The sequence below is a fragment of the Thalassophryne amazonica genome, chromosome 14 (assembly GCF_902500255.1).
Source record: "Thalassophryne amazonica chromosome 14, fThaAma1.1, whole genome shotgun sequence".
In the NCBI taxonomy this organism is placed as follows: domain Eukaryota; kingdom Metazoa; phylum Chordata; class Actinopteri; order Batrachoidiformes; family Batrachoididae; genus Thalassophryne; species Thalassophryne amazonica.
Genome location: NC_047116.1, coordinates 34613243 through 34637874, shown reverse-complemented (window position 1 = coordinate 34637874; position 24632 = coordinate 34613243). Strand labels below are relative to the sequence as shown.

Here is a 24632-nt window from a genome sequence, read left to right as displayed (position 1 = left end):
ATTTTGCAACAAATAAAGCACAGTATGATTTAATGGCAATTCCAGGTTTTTCAGAAAATCAAGTCTTAACCTGTTGCAGTTAGTATTGATTCAGCAATGCACAGTCAGCCTCAAGAAAAGATCAATATCCCAATGTGTGTCAGAGAACAACTCATTGTTGTCTTACCCGACGTCATTCTGCATGCCTATGTGATTAGATGCTTTAGTACTCAAAGGCAGTGATTAATTACTCATCATTAAGTTGGCCAATATGGGATCTGCAGGAGCTCATATTTATTAATAGGAATTGAAATGACAGCTGGGTTTCTTGATGCTGGAGGTAGGAAGTCTCAGAGGAGTTTACAAGTATTTTAACATCATGGACAAGATTTTGTGGATCAGTTTTCTGGTTAAAGTCAGGCAGTGAATATTGTGAATATTTTCAAGTACAGACTCAAAACATTCTTATTTTCGTCTGTTCATTAACATTGAAGTTGTGTAGTTTGTTCCATTTTGTAGTGTCAAAGTGAACCCCAAAATGCAGGCAGTAATCAAACAGGAGGCAAAGTGATAAACAAGGTGATTTAATGTCCACACAAGTGATAAATATCCAAATACAAAAGTGAGTGCACAGAGATTAAGGGGAGTCAGAAATAAACTTGGAATACAACCCGCAAACGGAGGTAACACAAATGGCGGTATCAAGGTAATTAACGAAACTAATAAACAGTGTGCGGCAATACACAGGTGGTGACAAAGGTAATCCAAAGACTCAAGGTACATGAATGGGAGAAGACAAAGAGGTAACATTCACATTGTTTTTGTTTTGTTTTTGTTTGTTTGTTTGTTTTGCTATTGCACAACAGAATGGTAATATATGGGCATTGACAGGTGTAGCTTCTCTGGAATAAAATCAGACAAATCACAACACTTGATGCTATTGTCAGATTAAAAAAAAAATAATAAATAACATTTTACAAGTTAACCTCTGGATTAAAGCATAGCTCCATCAATTCCAGAAGGCATCAATTATTTGACGTTCTTTAACTTGGAGTTTTTTTTATAATTTGACAGTAGACAAGCAGAGAATTTGATGTCACAGGTATAGTTTCCCTTGTGTAAAAATGTGTCAAATGACTGTTTTGCCATGGGATAACCAGCTGTGCAGATGGTAAAAAACGTGAAGCTGAAGACCGAGAAGCCCTCCGCCACCAAGAACCCATTTTCATCCAGAGCGGACATCATGTCTGTTTGTGTCAAAACAGGGATAACAATAGTATCTTACAAAGAGGGATAGCAAACCTGCACCTTGACTGTTCTTTGTGACAACAAAATCTTGGGTATTTTTGTCTTGGATGTTCTTGGTAGCTTGGTGGCTAGTCTCCTTCTTGCATGGTCAGTCAGATTTTGAGAACTGTATACTCTAGACAGATTTGCCATATTGTACCATGCAGTTGGTGTTTTGTAATAATTGATGTAGTGAAGTCTAATGGCCCCTTCACACATAACACGATTGGGGCAGAATGGCGCATGAAGGAGGATTCGGCTGGCACTTGTGGAAAATCAGAGCCGGACATGAACGCCTTGTACAGCAGTCACCACATCCATTTGGGCACGACACATCCACTTTATATTCGCTTGCTGCTTGTGGGGGAAACCCATTCGAACTACAGCGTCACCAGAGGCACACGTGGAGCCGGCTGATGTGTTCATGATACGAGCGCATCAGTTCATTCATGTAAAAAAACAAAAGGAAGAAAAAGTCATCCATGTCAGTTCATTACTTCCTGGTGTACGTCCAGGGGGAGGATAATTCTTGTATTGTCCGCTCTTTATAAGAGGAATTAAATATTAAAAAGTGCGGTTGTCTTTTTGTGTGTATGTGTGGCTTTTTTTTGTTTTGTTTTTACATTGAGAACATAATCATGGCCAGTAACATGATTGTCTTACATTTAAACAGTACATTCATTGTTCTGATGATATTCTCTGCACATTATTTTGTGCTTTCACATTTCCGTTGATGCACAGCATAAATACACCTAACAAAAATATAAATGCAACACTTTTGGTTTTGCTCCCATTTTGTATGAGATGAACTCAAAGATCTAAAACTTTTTCCACATACACAATATCACCATTTCCCTCAAATATTGTTCACAAACCAGTCTAAATCTGTGATAGTGAGCACTTCTCCTTTGCTGAGGTAATCCATCCCACCTCTCAGGTGTACCATATCAAGATGCTGATTAGACACCATGATTAGTGCACAGGTGTGCCTTAGACTGCCCACAATAAAAAGCCACTCTGAAAGGTGCAGTTTTATCACACAGCACAATGCCACAGATGTCGCAAGATTTGACGGAGCGTGCAATTGGCATGCTGACAGCAGGAATGTCAACCAGAGCTGTTGCTCGTGTATTGAATGTTCATTTCTCTACCATAAGCCGTCTCCAAAGGCGTTTCAGAGAATTTGGCAGTACATCCAACCAGCCTCACAACCGCAGACCACGTGTAACCACACCAGCCCAGGACCTCCACATCCAGCATGTTCACCTCCAAGATCGTCTGAGACCAGCCACCCGGACAGCTGCTGAAACAATCGGTTTGCATAACCAAAGAATTTCTGCACAAACTGTCAAACCGTCTCAGGGAAGCGCATCTGCATGCTCGTCGTCCTCATCGGGGTCTCTACCTGACTCCAGTTCGTCGTCGTAACCGACTTGAGTGGGCAAATGCTCACATTCGCTGGCGTTTGGCACGTTGGCGAGGTGTTCTCTTCACGGATGAATCCCGGTTCACACTGTCCAGGGCAGATTGCAGACAGCGTGTGTGGCGTCGTGTGGGTGAGCGGTATTCTGATGTCATTGTTGTGGATTGAGTGGCCCATGGTGGCGGTGGGGTTATGGTATGGGCAGGTGTCTGTTAAAACAAAACTCCACCTTTCAGAGTGGCCTTTTATTGTGGACAGTCTAAGGCACACCTGTGCACTAATCATGGTGTCTAATCAGCATCTTGATATGGCACACCTGTGAGGTGGGATGGATTATCTCAGCAAAGGAGAAGTGCTCACTATCACAGATTTAGACTGGTTTGTGAACAATATTTGAGGGAAATGGTGATATTGTGTATGTGGAAAAAGTTTTAGATCTTTGAGTTCATCTCATACAAAATGGGAGCAAAACCAAAAGTGTTGGGTTTATATTTTTGTTGAGTGTATGTCCAGCATGTAATTGCTGCTGCTGTCTGAGTGCAGTGTACATCCTCGCATTGTTTTGTGCATGAAACTGTCACCGCGGGATCGTTCACTCCTGTCTGTGTGTCCCTCCCGACAGCAGGTGGAATTTTTCGTGGTTCGCCAAATTGGTTTTTATCACTCTTTTTCAGACAGTTTTTGCTTCTTTCGCCCTTTGTGTTGTGTGTAAAGGGGCCCTAAGACATGTTTAGTAACTTGGAAATATTCATGTGTCTACATATCCCTTTCTAATGAAATGTGATTGTGATGGTAAGGCGGGACCTTCACCAGAGGCCTGCTCACATAAACTAGTAGTGTTTCAGGTTTGCAAACATTAGCTACCACAGATAAGACACCACCACATACTAGTAATGAGAACAGACAGTACGACTGTCAGGCCCCTATTTTTCTCTGAGAAACAGGTACATACAGTGTCATGTCAGACTTGAAAAACGACACATACAGGACCTGCATACTGAGTGAGGAACTGAAAATATCAGATATTTTTAGAATAAATCTCACTTCCATGTTGAATACAGTCAGTGTACTGCACACTAGTAGCATGATAAACATGTACTGTATACTGTGTGTGAGTGACACGGAGCAACTGACTGTGGTTGTAAGTGACCGGCTTTGGCCAAAGCACACTCGGCATCTAGTGGACGTGCAGTTCTTGGTGGTGGCACCAGCTGTACCACCGTCAATGAAATTTGCCAAAATAAAAATCCTTTTTTTTTTTTTTTAATGCTCCTTGATTTTGGCATGCAGGTAGGGATGATAAAGTAATGTTTTTTTGTTTTGTTTTTAATGGGGCCTAATGGCTGATATCAACAGATGTGGGAGTTGGCTTTGGTTTGATGCACAGGTGGGTTTGCAATCTGATCTTCTTGAGCAGCTTTTTACTTGCTGTCACTGAGGGTTTCTTGCATTCCAGGGATCCTCAGTCAGGGAGCAAAGATGCTATCAAGAGGCAAACCTCATTATGGAGACTAGACTCCAGCCTCAGGTGGTGAGGTGATTTGGGTGAACTTTGGCCAAACCCAAGTCAATCTTTTCATCTCAAGGGAGAATGCTCAGGGTCTGATGTCTTTCTCTGAAGGGCCGGCGCTCCACAGAGTGGAATGGGTTTGCATGCACTGGCACATTGATCAACACTTTGTCCCTGTTGGTCCAGATTTATCCCACGCTGGCAAGGGTGAAGCTACACTGTCTACGATTAATATTGAAGGCTCCAGTGTGGCTGAGGAGTCACTGGATTGCAGAAATTACCCACTCTTCTGGACTTAGCCCTGTTCTCTTCTACTACACTGAGACTACACCTCATTTTATGGGCTTCAACCATAAAGAACTTATGTTTGCTCACAGTGTCATTGTCATCATTCAGAGTACAGGACTGCCATATACAAGGTCTCTGTATGAGGGCAAGTGACACATGTTTGAGGAGGGTGTGAAACATCACAAGTTCTCTCATTGCAGTGGTAACTGTGATCCTGTCATTCCTTCAGGGGTTGTAAGATAAGGGTAAGTCCTTATTAACAAATAAGGTCTAGTATTTCAGTGTGTCATGTAGGCTTTGCGGGTGTTTCTGTGGGTCAACACCCTCTTGTGTGTCACTTTAAGAATGGAGTTCTTCCAAGCATCAAAGCCTTTCATCCTTCCTTGGGACTTAGCTCCACCATTTGAACTTCTGCACCAGGTGGACTAGAAGGTATTGCCCTTTAGCATGTTTTTAGTAGTTTATTATTGTTAGTTGTTTAACAAAAACTGTGCATAAGAATAAATCTGTAAATACTACAAACACTGACTTGCCAATTCTCCCTTTATTTATTTTTTATTTTTAGTATGGACAAAGCAGATAACCCCACTGAGTCTGATCTGCTTCAGGTTTCTTCTTATAATCAGAAATGCTTGAGGGAGTTTTTCCTTTCCCTTTGTACCCTAATATCTGTGCTACCATTGTGGCTAGAGATTTCATCAAAAGCTCATATTGATCAATAAAATACTTAGAATCAACTGGTATGCATGACAAAGTTACAAAAAAGTCAAAGTATGAAGCTGGAGCCTATCCCAGCAGTCTTAGGGCATGGGTCAGAGTACACCCTGGACAGGACGGCAGTCTATCGGAGGGACTTATTCTTTTCAGATATAATTAAATATTTACAAAGTAAATAATATTTGATATTTACTGAATCCATCCATCCATCCATTTTCTATACCCACTTACTCCAATTATGGGGGGGGGGGGGGGGGGGGGGGGGTGCTGGAGCCTATCTCAGCAGCCATAGGGTGTGAGGTGTGAGGTGGGGCACACCCTGGACAGGACGCCAGTCTATCGGAGGGACTTATTCTTTTCAGATATAATTACATATTTACAAAAATATGTGGTATTTACTGAAGCCATCCATCCTTTCTTTTTCTATACCCACTTACTCCAATTAAGGGACCGGGGGGTGGGAGGGGGTACCGGAGCCTATCTCAGCAGCCATAGGGTGTGAGGTGGGCTACATCCTGGACAGGACGCCAGTCTTCCCAGTCAATTTCATGACCTTGTTGCCGTGAGGCAACAGTGCTAACCACTAATCCACCGTCCTGCCGCATTTACCAAATGGGTACAATAAAACTATATGTTCACAGACTTGCATAAAAATCTATATAATGAAGTTCAGGGTGGAGAAGTTAATTAAACTAACTACTGGTTGATTCAGAGTGACTATATAATTAAGTTTAGTCTCTTGAAACAGAGCAGTTGAAGAAGAATCCAGTGCTCTACAGCAGTTCCCAACTTTTTGTCCTTGGAGCCCCTCCCACTTGTATCTAAGACAGGTTGAGCATATGACTTTAACATGTGCGCTTCTAATTAGGGTTGGGTATCGAGAACCGGTTCTTTTTGAGTATCGTTAAGAAATTATTTGATCCTCCGATATCAATAGTCTTTTTACTTAACGATTCCCTTATCGGTCCTTTAGAGCAGCCATTGTTTTTGAGGGTGTTTGTCGGGAAAATGATCATTCCTCTACATTGATTACAGACCCTGCAGCGGCTCTGCAATCAACCGTTTCTGCAGCGCGACACCAGTTTGAAGCGTGAACCATTGAAGCAATGCTTAGATCCACTAGCTCGTTGGTTCTTTGATTCGCTGCTCTTCAGAAACGGCAAGTCTGCTTCTTAACCCCTCTCAAAGCCATTAAAATATCTTGAGTCACTTTTGTATGGATTAAAGTCACTAACTGGGACTCTTGTCTTGTTGCAGTCAAGAAACAAGAATCATCCTCTGTTCCGTTGGCATAGCTCCAAACGCTGCACGGCAGAGACAGAGTCCGGTTGGAATTAATAACTTCAAAACGAATTGCTGCTTTAAATAAAATGACACCTCTTACAAATGTTGTAATACAGACAAGAAACTACAATCGACTAAAAAGTTTTTTCCTCCCAAAATGAGATGTCCTGTATTCTTTATAAATTATATTTTGACGTGCAGCACAGCCAGCTGCAAGAGCTCAGCTCAGATATATGGAAAGACGTTAATGGCAATAATGTCTGAAAGGAAATGCTTTTGACAAAAACTACAGATTTTGTTTATTTATATCTATGTCCAGAGATCAAGGATCCACCATGTAGAGTTTATTATGTCCAGAGTTTAAGGATCCAGTGACCAGTTTCATATTTATTTACTTTGAGACTCAATAAAATGTTGTTCAATTTAAATTCAATTTAATCAGCTTATAAAGCTCTAAATCACAACAAAAGCTATCTCAAGGCGCCTCACATAGAACAGTTCAACGTAAAAAATTAAAATAAATAAATAAACATTTAAAAATTCACATACATAATTAAAAACAGAAGTAAAACAATAAAACAGATTAAAAAATAAAAACTATTCATAAGAAAGAGAATGAAAAATAGGCTTTAAGTCTTGACTTAAAAATGTCCACGGACTCTGACTACCTCATGGTCGCAGGAAGACCATTCCACAGAGCGGGTGCACGATAAGATAAAGCTCTTTAACCCGCTGGCTGAGAAAACCTGTAAAGCCTACTTTTAGTACACAAAAAAATTCACAAGAGGTATCGATAAGGGAATCGATAAGCGGAATCGATAATGGTATCGATATCGATAAAATCTTATTGATACCCATCCCTACTTCTAATTCTTGATAATGTCAAAGTCGACATGACCTCGTGCACCTCCTGTGAATTTTGCTACTGGGACCCCAGGTTGGGAACCAAGGCTCCAGAAAATACTCAAGAACAAAAAGACAGGAGTCAGTTGATTGGTCAAACTGTCTCTGGAGGAAGTTGTGTACTTGGTTATCTCCCTGCAGATAAAGACTGAAAGTAATTATAACTTACTATACAAGTATGCTGCTCATTCTGGGAGTCGGTGCTCATTCCACCAGTGGAATGTCAACATTCTGGGCCCTAGTTTGCAGCGTTACTATGGAGCAGATATGTGCTATGACAAGCGGAGTTTCAGCCTTGGCCTTTGTCAGGTTTTAAAGGCTGGGTGTCACTAGACGGAGCACATGATTGATCTTTTAGGGTGGATTTTACAGTATCATTCATTCTAACAGGTGAAACCCCTCACAGAAAAATGTAATTAGCACTCGCACTACTTTGTAGATAATGGTTGATGCTGAGTAGTGCCCTCTGTATATAAAGTGGATACTTCAATGAACACTCCCCCTTTGCAAAAAAATGATCAAAGGGGTACAATAAAAGGGATCAAAAGGGTCACAGTTAACAAATTATCTGGTTTGGTTTGTAGGCCTTATTTAATGTTGTTGAACGCTGTGTCTGTCCTGTAGGCAGTAAACATCACAGAGGGTTGTTGATAATTTAGGTTGACAATTTTTCACCAGATCTCTCTCATTCATTCACTCACACATGCACGTTACCACCAATACATTGCTGCATAGATCTCTATTTTCTTCTACTTCATGCACCCAGAATCTTTATTTGCAATTTTTTACCAACTCGTGTACAAATTTTTGCTTTTTAAATATGTGAGACTTCTCATGCCCCCAAACGCAATTCAGATTTTGTTCTTGACAAGACCAGAAGGGACCATAATTACAGCAGGTTTCGCCATGAGCATTGCAGTGACGATTATTTGAGGTGTTCTTTTCTCAGGATTATCTCAGTTTTATTTATGATGCTAGAATACATCTAGAATGGTCAGGGACATATCAGTGGCAAAAAGTATGGCTTTCTTTGGGTAAAATCTTCAATGGAGCTCATAATGTCCAACTACTAGGCTGTGGTGCACTCAGCCGTGGGCTGGCGACTTTGTAAAAAAATTCAAAGGAATCTAATTTAGGGAGCTTTGCAACCTTCTCCTCCTCTTGTTTTTTGCCCCTGTCTTTTTTTAACAACCATTTTTATCTTGGAGTGGCATCACTGCTCGCTTGACTGGCCTTCCAGTTGTACTCAGTTTGTCTGCCTTGACAGGTTTTGTGCCTGAACTAGCCAGAATCATAACAAATCATCACATTACATTATGAATAGACATCAACATATACATGTGTTTTACCAAGGATCACCACTCTGTCTCTACTCTGATTTATGCCACTCTTGGTACACATTTGTTGGTGGGTTTGGGAATTGGCCTTCAAGATCAACCACTGGAGCCAAGGTTTATGCTGCCTGTCTGTCTGTTGTTCTACTCCTCCTCAGCCCTGTCAGTGGATTTTGACCCAAAGGTTGACCTTAAAGAAGTAATTTTGGTAAACATCAAGAAAACTGGTTTTTACTTGATTTTCACCAAATGTGTCACACACTTAAGGGGATTCCAGAATTGTGCTGGCAAGGGCAGAGGTCACTGGAGTCAAAAACATGAGTAATATACCTTGTATAATAAATAATTACCGTCAAATTAAAGCTGACATTAAGTCTGCAATTCAAACTCGATAATTATTTGCATTCAGTGCTTAATGTGCTGTGACAGAAAGCTAAAATATCAGAAACTGTGTCAACATCCAAATATAAATATATATGGACCTGTAGCTCAGACAGTGAAGCAGGGACAGACAGTGAGATGGTACTGGTAGGAACGGAGGAGAGGGCACGATGTCACCAGCTCTGACACGTTGAATAATTAGTCCTTTTCAGAGGTGATTGTGATATTTATCAAACATGTAGGCTGCATATAATAGGCAGATTGTGCCGGGACAAGCACTGCTGATGCTAAGTGTAGCTCCCCTTCTGCCTGCTCCTCACATGTTGCTCAGAGGTCAACAACATGTGGTGAATGGGAGGATTGTTGGTGTCCTGTGGTAATGATTACCATGTGTCCCAACAAGGCCACGCCTCCAAGCCTTTAAAAAAAAAAACAAGACAAGCCTCACCATGCACTGCTTCACTGGACGCTGTCATTAGTCTTGCTTTCGTCCATGTAGTTACACCACAGGAGAGCTAATAAACAAGCACCAACTGTGATTTTAAGGAACTTTACCCTTTAAATCATCATCAGCATAATACCATTCAAGGCCAGGCTGGGTGTCATTACGGTTATGCTCTACAAATTTCTCTCCACACTGCAATCAGGCCTGGTGAAGCTGCAATAAATAGACTCAGCACCTTTTGTATGCGGCTTTATATAAAAACGAGTCACCCCCTCCTTACTTTTAAATATGGAGATTTGTGGGACATGGTGAATGTAGCGTTGGCTTTCCTGTTGCAAACTTGGCTTCTCTGTGCAGAATAAAGAATGAAAGCATGGTGAGTGCAGTGTGTGAGGCAAACTTCAGTGGCCGTGAGGAAGGTGAGAACAGGATTTTCATCATTCTGGAGGTTTTCCTTCACCACAGTTAAAAACGTAATGTGCTTAGGTGTTTAAGGTGGTAAGAAACGGAAATTCTGTTCACAGGTGCATGTTTGTTGACTTTTGCAAGCATGCATGCAAGTTGTTTACTCCTTTAAAGCCCGCTCAGTGGGTTTTTAAAGTTCTTCTTCGCAAAGGATTGGAAAATTGACAGAGCAAAGATAAATAATCAGAAATTCAGTAAACCACAGTTTGGTAAACCCACAGCATGTATAGGGTTATATTTATTTATTTAAATTCACATCACAAAGATTTTGACAGATAAAAGATAATTACAGCGATCTTTCCACATCTTTTGATACAAATAACCGAGACACTTTGATGTGGCGGATGCAGCAGCAACACCACTATATGCTCCAAAACCTGCAGGTTGAGTTCTGTAGCATTTATCACTAACTTAAGTAACGCTGTAACACTGCCATACAGCAATCCAACCTTTCAGAGTGCAATATTTGGAGCAAGTATTTTGTTGTGGGAGAACTCAGTACAATATTCAAACAGACCAGTGGCTCCTGCTGAACTGGTACTACAGAGGAGGACGACAGGTGTTCTGGCACTTACTGACATATTAAAATTAGGTTATTTTTAAAACATTGTTTACAACACAATAATCCAAATTATGGATTTTGTCTTGTAGTCCTTCAGACTACCAGATATTTGATTTAGCTAGTATTTTACTCCTTTAACAAAAGGTGTATTTATTGTAACCATGAAGCCTGATTTTTTTTTTTTTTTTTTTTTTTTTTTTACACATTGACCTTGAGCCAGAAAAGTAAAGTCTAGGTCAGCACCTGCTGAAGTCAGGTGAGAGGGTTGTGATTTGAACAAATACTTGTGGACTGTGAGGATTCAGTGCTGAGTAATTGCCATACAAACACCGTAGATGCCTACATGGCTGGCCTATTTTGACACGTTGCCCTGGATTTGATCCAGAAAAAGTAGGTCAAGCTCCGTGCCCTCTGAAGTAAGGTTTTGCAATGAAGTGGTGATGACCTCATGGTTAAACTGCCAGGCTTGTGACCAGCAGCTCTTCAGTTCAGTTCCCAGTCAGGCAGTAAAATCACAAAGGTTTCCTTAGGCTTTGTTCAAACTGCCAATTCAAATCAGGTTTATTATATATCTGATCTCACTGATTGACTGTCCTCTAGGGGTATCACAGAAGCCTCAGGTCACTTTTGGATCAGCAAAAAAAAAAACCCCAAAACAAAACACAAACAAACAAAACACCAAAACAAAACAACAAAAAACAAAACAACAACATATGCACCATTGAGCAACTGTGATCCATTACACTCCTACTGTCCACATTATATATACCAAGTGACCAGATCTGATGTGTGTGACTGTGTGGCAATCTTCTTTGCCTTCTTATCCACTTGGTTGCTATAGTAATGAAACATCACACTCATGGAAACAGTTACGATTGCTGTCCAGCTGTACGATTAGCTGTTTCAAATGCTGCAGTTAATCACACACAGCTCTGTGGTTCACAGAATATGGAGGCTAAAAACAAACAAAGGCCATCTAACAGCAATTAAAAAAAGGGGGGGGCTGACACATGCACACAAAAGCCCAAAGTGAATGTGTGCTGTAAATTTCATGTCTGTAAACGGTCACAGAATATGCAGACTGTGGAATAAAAGGCTTTATCAGTTTGAGCAGCATATGAAATGTTTCTGGATGTAAATACAGAAACATGGGAGAATGCGCGTGTCTAACAGGACGTGCAGTGTGGTTCAGATTTAGCAAAACACACTGGCAGTCTGAACATGGTGATAGCTGCAAAGTACTTAATCCTCCTTAGTCCTAGTTGCATGGAGCACTTTGTAATCAGTGTGCAAGTGTGTGTGAATGGGCGAATGTTAGGCATTGTTGTAATACACTTTGAATGTAGGTAAAAGATGGAAAAGCACTATATAAAATGCAGCCCATTTATAATCTGTACACATGGTTTGAGCTAATTTCTACAGCTCCAGCTTTGCAGCAGTGAGAGATGATAATGCCTTGTTTCCACATGTATGTGTCCGTAACATATGCGATGTGCCATCTAGTGGTCAATGCAATGAAATATATTTCTTTATGGAGATCACAGCAACTATGAGAAACTACTTTTTCCTTTTTTATATGTACACAGAACACTATAGAGACAAACACAAGAGGCTACAAATTTGACTCCGTACCTTGCAAAAAATTAATGAATACTAGAGCGTTGCCTGTGGGGATCCACAGGCTCTAGATTGGGTAGTGTTCATAAAAATAAGTAGCTGACATTTTTTCAGTGATGGTAGCAAATTATGCAAAGTTTCTGTAATGATTTGGAATGGCGTGTGAGTTCAGAATGTAATTATCAATGTCCTTTGTTCACTGTTGTTGGCTAATATCCGTAGTTTCTCCAAAAATATTAGCCCTATCATTTTTCCATTTTGGTGGCGTTCATCCTTGACGGCAAATGTCAGCTCTACCCAGTTTCTCCATGATCAAAGCCAAACATGCACACACACATACATGCACACAGAGGCCACTTTTAATATATAGATTCACAATGTGTTAAAAGTCACTAAACTATTTTCTTTATACATGTCCAACTACACTTTGACAGTCAAGCAGTTGAAATGGAGCTAGTTTGTTAACTTTTCAAAACTTGATAAGCTTCCCCAAGCTAGCTTCCTGTCACACAACACATGTACATTATTTCCAAAATCCAATGAAAAATTAAAAAAAAATTTGCACACTTTAGACAAATTTTGGGCTAAAAAAAAAAAAGGAAGGAGGAGCTTTGCACTTTCTCGGACATCATGGAGGCATCCATAGAAGTGAATGTTTAAATGGATGTCAAGGCTACGTACACATGCGCTATATGGGGAAAAAAGGCATAAGAGAACCAACCCCCTCTTGATTAAAAAGGACACTTGTCTCTCTGGTTGTTGTGAAAATCCACCAGGACAGTTTAAAAGTATATTATTCTCTCCTGTACGGTTACTGATTACTAAATAACAAAATGCATGAGTTGCATATGGCTCAGGTGTTGACTTGTTTAGAAACCTGTGCCCCAACACGGCATGGAGAGCGCCAAGGAGAGGCACAGGCGTGACTACACGTAATGACACGGTATCTGAAACACATGGGCAGAGACTAATATAGGAATTCTCTGTGACTAAATCTCATGTGTAAATGTCAAATCTCTGCCATTGCTTCTTAAATTGTTTCCCATAAATGCAGCTCATACCGTGTGGACACTTGTTGAGCCAAACCCGTTTTCTCCCTCTTTCTCTCAGGTGGGTACGAGAGTTCTTAAATGAGGAGAACAAAGGCCTGGACGTGCTGGTGGAGTATCTCTCTTTTGCACAGTATGCTGTCACGTAAGTCACTAACAGTTCTTTCACTCACCATCACTGTGGTCTATGTACAACACAGGCGTCCAACACAATACTGCTATTCTACGTAGTTGTCGATGCATCACTATTCACCACCAGCACCACCGCTGCCTGGTCATCAGAAACACTGAGTCACTTGGCCACAGTGGCTTGTAGCATTATAGCAATAATAGGCTTCTATTCATAGATGGGTGGTGTGATTATTAGTCAGTTACAAGGTCCCTGTTCAGGTCCAAAGTCCCATACCGTGAAACATTTGCTCATCGGCCTCAGTTTAATGTGTGTTTTTACGGTATGTGCACATTATGAATGATTATCCAAAAAATAGCATTTGTCCTTATTACTATACCACAGCAGCAATGCAGAAGTCAAGAATAGGGCTGTTTGAGAAACTGAAGTAGCTCATACCAGGTATGTGGAGTATAACCAAGACCTCTTTCCAAAATTTTTGCCAAGTACAACACAACATGAGCCTTTAGATTATCATTCATGTCTGTACCAGGACGTGTTTTATTATTATCCCTTGACATTCTGGAGGTGAAATATTTTCAGCCCTGACAGCTTTTATTAACCAATAATTATTTTTTCCTATCATTCATGATCCATGATGTCTCAAGCCAAGATCTGCTCTCCAGCTTCAGTTCTTACTGAGATCTGAGTAGTGGGTCAATTTGGCTGGTTACGGCTGTTGTCTCTGTAATGTTTTATTTGCAAAATGTGACAGTAAGATTAAGACCCGTACAACCAGTGAGATGTGGCAAAACATCCACAGAAACATAAATGGACAGACAGATAAATTTTAGATCATTTAAATGGTTTTAGTTGGTTCTGTGAATTAGTCAGGTCAGTGCATGAGTCATGTAAGAATCTATATCTCATTTTGAGACACAGTGTGGCAGCAATCAAATGCCAACACTCACTTACTCACTCTAATTAAGGGTCACGGGGGCACTGGGGCCTATCCCAGCAGTCATAGGGTGTGAGGCACACCTATGGACAATTCAAGGTTTCCAATCCACCAAACCTGCATGTGTTTGAATGTGGGAGGAAGCCGGAGCACCCGAAGGGAACCCACGCAAATACGGGGAGAACATGCAAACTCCGCACAGAAAATCCACAGGTGGGAATCGATCCCATGACCTCTTTTCTGTGAGGCAACAGTGCTAACCACTAAGCCACTGTGCTGCCCACAAATGCCAACAGATGCTCATAATTTCTCTGTCTTTTATAATTTTTTAGTCTTCAGGTCCAACTTAGTGCCACAGCAACAGACCTTGGAGTGACATCTTGCTCTACAACTAAATATCAAAGCAGCCATAGTTTGTTTTTAAATGCTGTGTGCCTGTTGTGCCAACAAACAAGTCAGGGGAATTTCTCACTTTTTTTTAATTCAGAAGTTGCTAACGCCTTTGAGTGCAGTCCTGATAAAAACATTGATGCAACAGTGTCCTTCAGCTCATGTGTTATATGTGCATTATTTTCTCAGCACGTGTGCGTGCGCACGCGCGCTCACACACACACACACACACACACACGCACCAGATGTGCCAGATATTCAGTGTGTCATATTAAATATTAGCATCATTGTCAACTATGTAATAGCAGAGCAGGTAGATCAGTAAGTTAAGGAGTTGAACTGTCAATATGCAGACATGGATAGTCCAGGTCACATTAAATATCTGTGTCGTTGGACAAGACACGTCATCTGCGTGGTCCCAACCTACCCTTACTGGTACTGGCCTTACCTTGGAATGACCTGTGATAGACTGCTGTCCTGTCCAGGGGAGTTGTACACCCTTATCTGCTTCACACTACAAAATAAGCACTTTCACCAATGAGCTTCAGGGCCTATACAGGACTTTCTTGTCTTCAGTTGACTGGAAGGCATGAGGTCCAGCGGTTGTTTCAATTTAATTTTAAAGTGTAAATAACAGTGAAATCAACAGGGGATATTGTATAAATATGATCCCATATCTGTTTCAACTCTCAAATATCAACTACTTACTAACCCAAGGCTGACATCACTCCCAAATTTCTTTAAAGATTTCTTTTTCAGGTGTCTAGCTGACAGAGGTCAACATGCAGCATTATCCAAGATGTGTGGTTTAAGTTATACTGAAATGTTGATGTTTAGTCTGAGCACACCATCAGGTCTCAGACGTTAAGCAGAGAAGGTTAGTGGTTGGCTGGGAGACCACTTGGGAACACCAAGTGCTGTGAGAATGTCTCTCCATGTAGAACTGGAGTTTCATCAGGAAGGAGATCCGGCAACCTCAAGCAACCAGGGGCAGCCAGGGAAAAATAAAAATAAAAACCTCTCTGTAGTGAGAGACTGCATGTGTTGTTTCTGCAGATTTGATGGGGACTGCGTGGAGAACAACTCAGAGGCTGTGTTGGATAAATCTAAACCATGGAGCCGCTCGATAGAAGACCTACACGGTAGCAGCACCTTATCACCTCCCATCACTGGGAACAGCATCACCCGTGCTGGGCGACATTCCACATTACGGTACGGCCACCACTGACTCTTAAAAAGACCGTGTGTATTTTTGTGATGCTGACTTTAGCTCATGTTTTTTGTTATGTGGTATTTGACTGCATGAATGTATCTGCTGAGAGAAGTCACACATTTCATATGATGTGTTTCAGGTCATGAGGTCTGTTGCGAGACTTTAAATGGCTTAAGGTACAATTCTGCAGCAGGTGGAATTTTTCTGTGGTTTTGGAAGTACGATATCACAGCTCACGCTCGTTTTGCATGGTTCTTTCAAACATGGTGACAGAATGGTTCATATAACCATTTTAATATGTGACCTGAAACACAAATCCCATTAATTTAGGGGATTTAACATTTCTAATCCTTGTCATTCTGTTGATGTTTTGGAGCTAAACTCGCCCTCCACAAGGTTTGTGGCCTCAAAGGCCTTTTTTTTTTTTTTTTTTTAACAGAAGAGAAAATAGGAGACAAAGCACACTATTCACTCAGCTTTAAGATGACCAAGATTAATTTAATTCACACTTGAATGATTGTTGAACCAGTTTATTAAATGTCATAATGCATGTAACGTTGCAGTTTGGGAAACTGAAACATATTCCACACACACACACACACACTGAAGCTATATAATGCCGTTGTGTATATTAGCTCAAACGTGTAAAATAAAGCAAAGTCTCTTTGTGACTGTTTAGCAGAAACACTGATGGTGAATGTTTACATTCCTGAGCTGTTCGTTGTAGCTTGCACCAGTGTTTTTGCCTATAAATCTGGAAATGTCAAATAAGGGGAAGAACCCAGCTGTCGCACTCATTCGTGGTCATTTATTCATAATTTAAATGCGGTATATTGGGAAACATTTAATTTGTGTTGGCACGTATATGAAATTGCACACCTCCTGAACGCCCTCTGCCACCGCTGCCGCCGTGAGTTTCTCTCACTGAAATTTGTGCAGGTGTGATCAGTGGGAGGTTGACTGTACTTTTTATATATGTGTGTGTCCTTTTGTTCTCCATAGTCCTCCACTCTTCTGTCTGCCAGTCTTCAGCAGCAGGCAGGTCTCAGCTTTGCACCGCTGACTCACAGCGAGCGCCTAATCCTGAAGCCCCGCTCCCGCGATGTACACACAAACAGTCCCCCCTCCTCAGTGTACTTTATGCCTCCTTGCTAGCTCTGCCCAGTCTATATGTCTTGCTGTTTGTGTCAGGGATGTGAATTATTTGTACTGCCAGCCTCCCCTCCTGCGCTTAAGACTGAATTGTCCTTTTCTTGGTGCAAATGGGGTTTTTCTTCTTCCATCATTCTTACCTCTGTGCTGACTGTGTGGCTCCCTAACTGGAGTTTTGTGTGAAAAGGTTAGCCTAGTATGTACAAAGACTCTAAATCCTGAAGAGCAGTAAACTTTCAATAAGGATACATTTGTAGTAACTGTTATTTTGTTGAATGCTCTTTAATTCTGAATTCCTATCATGTCAACACAGAGTAATTGTATTTTACATTCACATTTGTATATATGTTCCTGAAATTGCCATCTTGAAGGACACCAAGTGCATTGAGATGTCCAAAGTATTCTCAAATAAGATGGTATGTCTCAAGATCTCACTGCAGTTATAGAAATTCATAGTTGCTTGCCTGTGTTTCATAGTTACAGTCACTGAATTACAGTCAAAGTACCTTATTTTCCAGACTACAAGTCATGGGGCTTATTTTTAGACTAATTTGGGAGGTGCTGTGACTTTATATTCCAAAGCGACTAGCATGTTAAAAAAAAAAAAGCAGGGAAGTAATTGTACACAAAAATCACAGTTCAGTATCTTTTCAGTACAGTGGAGACAAACACAACACTAAGCATGTTCAGCCTATGTTTTTTTGGCTAGTTTGTGACTGAATGGACTTTCCAGATTATTAGAGAATGTTTTTTTTCTTGAATACTTGTGAAATATATCTTTCAAAAATAAATGTGACCTACAGTATGTGCCGGTGTTGGTAGTCTGGAAAATATGGCACTCAACATTATGTTATGATGTCATTTATAGATGATGTATTTTCCTGTTGTTTTGGAAATGCATTGGTGAGGTATAATCTCATTTTGAGTCTTGTTGTTGAAAAGTCAGTGATATGGGCTGACCAAATGACTAACATTTTCATGGCAACAAGGCATTTCACTACTCTTCAAAGACTGAAGAAGCTACTTTGATGAGGTGTTAAAAGTCTTGTACACATTTGTTTATGAATAAATTAGAATGCATTTTGTAATCTGAATATCAGATTTAAAATTAACAGGCTTTGAACCTTCCCTAGCCTCCAAAATATACACCTGAATTTGTTTTCCCCTCATTTTCTTTGGACCTTTCTTTATTGAAGTGCAACAAAGGTCTCTGGAGCAGTTGGACCTCCATTCCAATTTAACGTGGTACTTACATGACAGTTGTAACTGCTTCACTTCACATATCCACGTATATTTTAAGGTTATTTATTTACTGATTTGATTCTTGTCCTCCAGAAACTCATTTGGCAGGGAATTGAGCAGTTTTTTGGTTTAAATTTGTTTACCAAAAAAAAAAAAAAAAAAAATGCACTTGTTTCCCTGTAGCCAGTACGCTAAAACTGTGGACTTCTCTTTACTTCCATTTGATCTTCTCTCTGTACTGATTCTTTCAACATCAGGCTCTGTGGCCTCTGCAGTGTAAAGCATAGTGTAATAACTGTTGCTTTTAAGCCATCACATTGTCACAAACGTGGACACCACACTTGCCACAGGCATTGTGGGAACACTTTTTAAAATTGTCATATTTGTTCATTTAAATTTCAAAATCAGATTTTCTAAATTTCATTTGTATGCAGGTGATGCATTGTTTATGCTTAAATTATGCTCGTCTTTTTGCCTTAAGACACTTTTTGATTTTACTGGTAAGTGCACATATTACAAAACTACTCTAAAATAAAATTATCTATTGTTTAACTTGTCTGTACAGCTCAGAGTGTATATACAGTGAGGAAAATAAGTATTTGAACACCCTGCGATTTTACAAGTTCTCCCACTTAGAAATCATGTAGGGGTCTGAAATTTTCATCTTAGGTGCATGTCCACTGTGAGAGACATAATCTAAAAAAAAATCCATAAATCACAATGTATGATTTTTTTTAAAAATAATTTATTTGTATGTTACTGCTCCAAATAAGTATTTGAACACCTGTCAAAAATCAATGTTAATATTTGGTACAGTAGCCTTTGTTTGCAATTACAGAGGTCAAACGTTTCCTGTAGTTCTTGACCAAGTTTGCACACACTGCAGCAGGGATTTTGGTCCACTCCTCCATACAGATCTTCTCTAGATCTTTCAGATTTGAAAGTTCAGCTCCCTCCAAAGATTTTCTATTGAGTTTAGGTCTGGAGACTGGCCAGGCCACTCCAGGATCTTGAAATGCTTCTTACGGAGCCCCTCCATAGTTGCCCTGGCTGTGTGTTTGGGGTCATTGTCATGCTGGAAGACCCAGCCATGACCCATCTTCAATGATCTTACTGAGGGAAGGAGGTTGTTTGCCAAAATCTTGCAATACATGACCCCATCCACCCCTCCCTTCAATACGGTGCAGTCGTCCTGTCCCCTTTGCAGAAGAGCACCCCCAGAGTATGATGTTTCCACCCACATGCTTCACGGTTGGGATGGTTTTCTTGGGGTTGTTCTCATCCTCTAAACATGGTAAGTGGAGTTGATTCCAAAAAGCTCTATTCTGGTCTCATCTGACCACATGACCTTGTCCTATGCCTCCTCTGGATCATCCAGATGGTCACTGGTGAACTTCAAATGGGCCTGGACATGTGCTGGATTGAGCAGGGGGACCTTGCTGCCCTGCAGGATTTTAAACCATGACAGCATCATGTGTTACTAATATAATCTTTGTGACTGGTCCCAGCTCTCTTCAGGTCATTGACCAGGTCCTCCTGTGTAGTTCTGAGCTTTCTCAGAATCATCCTTACCACACAAAGTGAGATCTTGCATGGAATCCCAGACCGAGGGAGATTGACAGTCATCTTGTGTTTCTTCTACTTTCTAATAAATAATCATAACAGTTGTTGTCTTCTACCAAGCTGTTTGCCTGTTGTCCTGTAGCCCTTCCTTGCCTTGTGCAGATCTACAGTTTTGTCCCTGATGTTCTTAGACAGCTCTTTGGTCTTGGCTATGGTGGACAGGTTGGAGTGTAATAGATTGTGTGAACAGGTGTCTTTTATACAGGTAACAAGTTCAAACAGGTGCAATTAATACAGGTAAAGAGTGCAGAATAAGAGGGCTTCTTAAAGAAAAATTAACAGGTCTGTGTGAGCCAGAATTCTTGCTGATTGGTAGGTGTTCAAATACTTATTTGCAGCAGTAACATATAATTAAATTATTAAAAAATCATACAATGTGATTTACGGATTTTTTTTTTTTTTTTTTAAGATTATGTCTCTCACAGTGGACATGCACCTAAGATGACAATTTCAGACCCCTCCATGATTTCTAAGTGGGAGAACTTGCAAAATCGCAGGGTGTTCAAATACTTATTTTCCTCACTGTATATAGAGTTAAACTTCATAAAGGAAATATTCCTTTATTTCTATAAACTGTACAAAACAACATCCTCTTCTTAAAAGTGCAACTGAAATATTTTATCTCATATAAAAATAATTGGGATTTTAAAGCAAATTTCACATCAAAATAATTAAAACTGTGCTACCATATTTTTCCCATTTTCTGATGGTTCAAACTACACTCAACAAAAATATAAACGCAACACTTTTGGTTTTGCTCCCATTTTGTATGAGATGAACTCAAAGATCTAAAACTTTTTCCACATACACAATATCACCATTTCCCTCAACTATTGTTCACAAACCAGTCTAAATCTGATAGTGAGCACTTCTCCTTTGCTGAGATAATCCATCCCACCTCACAGGTGTGCCATATCAAGATGCTGATTAGACACCATGATTAGTGCACAGGTGTGCCTTAGACTGCCCACAATAAAAGGCCACTCTGAAAGGTGCAGTTTTATCACACAGCACAATGCCACAGATGTCGCAAGATTTGAGGGAGCGTGCAATTGGTATGCTGACAGCAGGAATGTCAACCAGAGCTGCTGCTCGTGTATTGAATGTTCATTTCTCTACCATAAGCCGTCTCCAAAGGCGTTTCAGAGAATTTGGCAGTACATCCAACCAGCCTCACAACCGCAGACCACGTGTAACCACACCAGCCCAGGACCTCCACATCCAGCATGTTCACCTCCAAGATCGTCTGAGACCAGCCACTCGGACAGCTGCTGAAACAATCGGTTTGCATAACCAAAGAATTTCTGCACAAACTGTCAGAAACCGTCTCAGGGAAGCTCATCTGCATGCTCCTCGTCCTCAGCGGGGTCTTGACCTGACTCCAGTTTGTCGTCGTAACCGACTTGAGTGGGCAAATGCTCACATTCGCTGGCATTTGGCATGTTGGAGAGGTGTTCTCTTCACGGATGAATCCCGGTTCACACTGTCCAGGGCAGATGGCAGACAGCGTGTGTGGCGTCGTGTGGGTGAGCGGTTTTCTGATGTCAATGTTGTGGATCGAGTGGCCCATGGTGGCGGTGGGGTTATTGTATGGGCAGGCGTCTGTTATGGACGAAGAACACAGGTGCATTTTATTGATGGCATTTTGAATGACTTAGACTTAGACATACATCCAAGAACATCACCTCATGTTGCAGCAGGATAATGCACGGCCCCATGTTGCAAGGATCTGTACACAATTCTTGGAAGCTGAAAATGTCCCAGTTCTTGCATGGCTGGCATACTCACCGGACATGTCACCCATTGAGCATGTTTGGGATGCTCTGGACCGGCGTATACGACAACGTGTACCAGTTCCTGCCAATATCCAGCAACTTCGCACAGCCATTGAAGAGGAGTGGACCAACATTCCACAGGCCACAATTGATAACCTGATCAACTCTATGCGAAGGAGATGTGTTGCACTGCATGAGGCAAATGGTAGTCACACCAGATACTGACTGGTATCCCCCCCCCCCCCCCCCAATAAAACAAAACTGCACCTTTCAGAATGGCCTTTTATTGTGGACAGTCTAAGGCACACCTGTGCACTAATCATGGTGTCTAATCAGCATCTTGGTATGGCACACCTGTGAGGTGGGATGGATTAGCTCAGCAAAGGAGAAGTGCTCACTATCACAGATTTAGACTGGTTTGTGAACAATATTTGAGGGAAATGGTGATATTGTGTATGTGGAAAAAGTTTTAGATCTTTGAGTTCATCTCATACAAAATGGGAGCAAAACCAAAAGTGTTGCATTTATATTTTTGTTGAGTGTACATTATTCTTAAACATTACAAATAGTAAGTCAAAGATGCACCATGTCCACTACGACCAGCATATCCTATCTAAGTGGGAGAACTTGCAAAACCGCAGGGTGTTCAAATAGTTATTTTCCTCACTGGACATATATGTTGTGAGACCATACCTATGTACAAAATTTTTACTTTATAATTGACCCACTTTTAACCTCAGATTACCCATTAGTTAAATCTTTAAAAAAAAAATTCCCTTTTTCTTTAGAGCCAAGTCTTCCTGATGTCACTTAACTACCATGCTTCTTTTCAGTGTATTCTGACTTTAAATTCTGTTTGAAACACAATGCAATGAAAGTGCTGGTGCTATAGCATTCGCCTGATTCACTTCTGGTTTACATGCCCAATGCTCATGTCCTCCAAACCACAATAACACTTAGGCTTGTGTGGCTGTCATGGTTTAAAAGTGAGATGTGGCAAAGTGTGGTGGATCAAAACGCATTTGTGCCATAGACCAGCATAAACTGTCTGCTGTTCCAAGGACAAAATAATCAGAGCACATCACATGGAACATTCATGATTCATGTACATTCTGCACAAAGAAATGTGCATTACTGCATCATAGAACTGTTAAGATAAATTGAAAACAAACATGGACAATAAAACAAAAGTAATAACAATTGGAAACAACAAAACTATAATAACTCTGGTTTGTACCATATTTTTACACTGCTCTTTGTCCTCCCTCTTGGCTCAACATAAATGTGAACAGTTTTTACCTTACTGTTAACAGTGCTGCAAGTGATGTGTTTCTGCGTGGCTGTTTTCCTTTTCTAATCCTTACACTAATTACATTAATATACAGTGGACAGTGACCAATTTTACCATATAGATGTGGAGGCAACAGGTGTAAATCTTAGCAATCAGTACACCTTTAGCCTGCTCGCAGAACTGTTTCCTTGCCAGAAAACATCTCGGTTTTTAGTGCTCCCTTTCAAATGTAACAAACCCTTAACATTTTTTTCCAAGCTCTGCTGATTGTTTCCATCCTTGTGCTCTGTATCACAGCTGGCTAAATTTGTGCTGTGTGCTGATTTACAAAACTATTCTTTGTCTTTCCTACATATTTGTCATTTTATGACATATATATCCTTCATATTTGCTGTCCCCTTTGAGTAGAAGAGGCTTTATTTGGATAGTCTCCTTGTGGGCTTTTAGAATTATTCTTGATGACACGTACACAAACTAATCTATGTTTCTGGACAGTTTTACTTGGTTGGACTTTTAAGCTAGATTCTGATCTTTAATGTTTTTTTTTGTAGTTATACACTAAGAATCTGGCTGTCCTTCTTGTTGTTTTGTCTGCTGTTTAACCAGTTTGTTTCTACATTTTAATATTGTGTATTGTACATAATTATTTTCTCTGTTCATCTTTGTGTGTTTTTGACATGCCATATGTCCGTGCCATATGTTTTTAAAATACTTGCATTGTGTCTTTTACGTAAGGTACTCTTACAGTCTTGGCCAACATGCCTATAAAACAAATTCTTCATCACAGTGAGGCTTCTCCTGCTTAAAATAAGTACTTTTAAAAGTATTTCATTAAGATGTGTAATTTCAAACATCTTATTTCGGAATTATGTCATCGTATTTTTTAATTGTAAGTCCCTTCGGCGTCTCTCTTTTCCACTCTGGGTCACCACAGCAGATCCAAGATGGATAATTTTTAAGTAATTTATTTTTTTGGCACACTTTATATTGTATGATGACTAATTCAGAGTGTTGGGCATACCCCCGTCTCAACTACTGGAACTTAAATGTTTTTCCTCCAGTTGTGTCAGCAGCTGCATTTATGTCAGGGAACATATTTTTCCAAATTTTATAGTGTAAGAGCTGGGTGTACTCTCACATGGACCACAAACTCAACAGTCTGAGCTCAGTGTGCTGTGAACACAATAAGTGTCTTGTCCTAAATCTACCTCAGAGCTTAAATGTTTGCCTCCTCTTTACCAAAAGCCTTACAAAAAAAAAAAAAAAAAAAGAAGCACCTTGCAATGAATTATCTCAATCGCTTCTTGTGGCATTGACCTGAATCTACATGTCTCTCAGCTGCCTGAAGACACTTTTTTTTCCTTTCTTGCACTCAGTCTGGCAAGAGAGCCTCGTGACTAAAGTCTGAAAATAACCGCTCTGCATCTTCATTTATGGCTGAAACTGCCACTTCAGTTTTTCGTTTTTACTGTTACACCAAGAGAAAAGGCCTCGTCCCCGGATTTGTCCACACAAAAGCCTCAACAATTGCTGCCCTGCATGTAAATGACTGGCCGCTATTGTGCCAGCTGTAAGTGATATCATTGTGAAGCATATTTAATTAAAACAAGTGAAGGTCTGCATTCTTGTGGACCC

General features: G+C 40.5%; 1 protein-coding gene across 7 annotated transcripts in view; it reads left to right on the top strand.

Moving 5' to 3' along the window:
- Nucleotides 1-24632, top strand: part of fmnl2a (formin-like 2a) — a 153376-nt gene that overhangs the window by 86085 nt on the left and 42659 nt on the right. For all 7 annotated transcript variants that reach the window (XM_034185776.1, XM_034185773.1, XM_034185779.1 and 4 more), the window contains exons 5-6: nt 13306-13389; nt 15758-15913. In XM_034185776.1, the coding sequence (XP_034041667.1) occupies nt 13306-13389; nt 15758-15913 (240 nt within the window). The remainder of the gene's footprint in view (nt 1-13305; nt 13390-15757; nt 15914-24632) is intronic.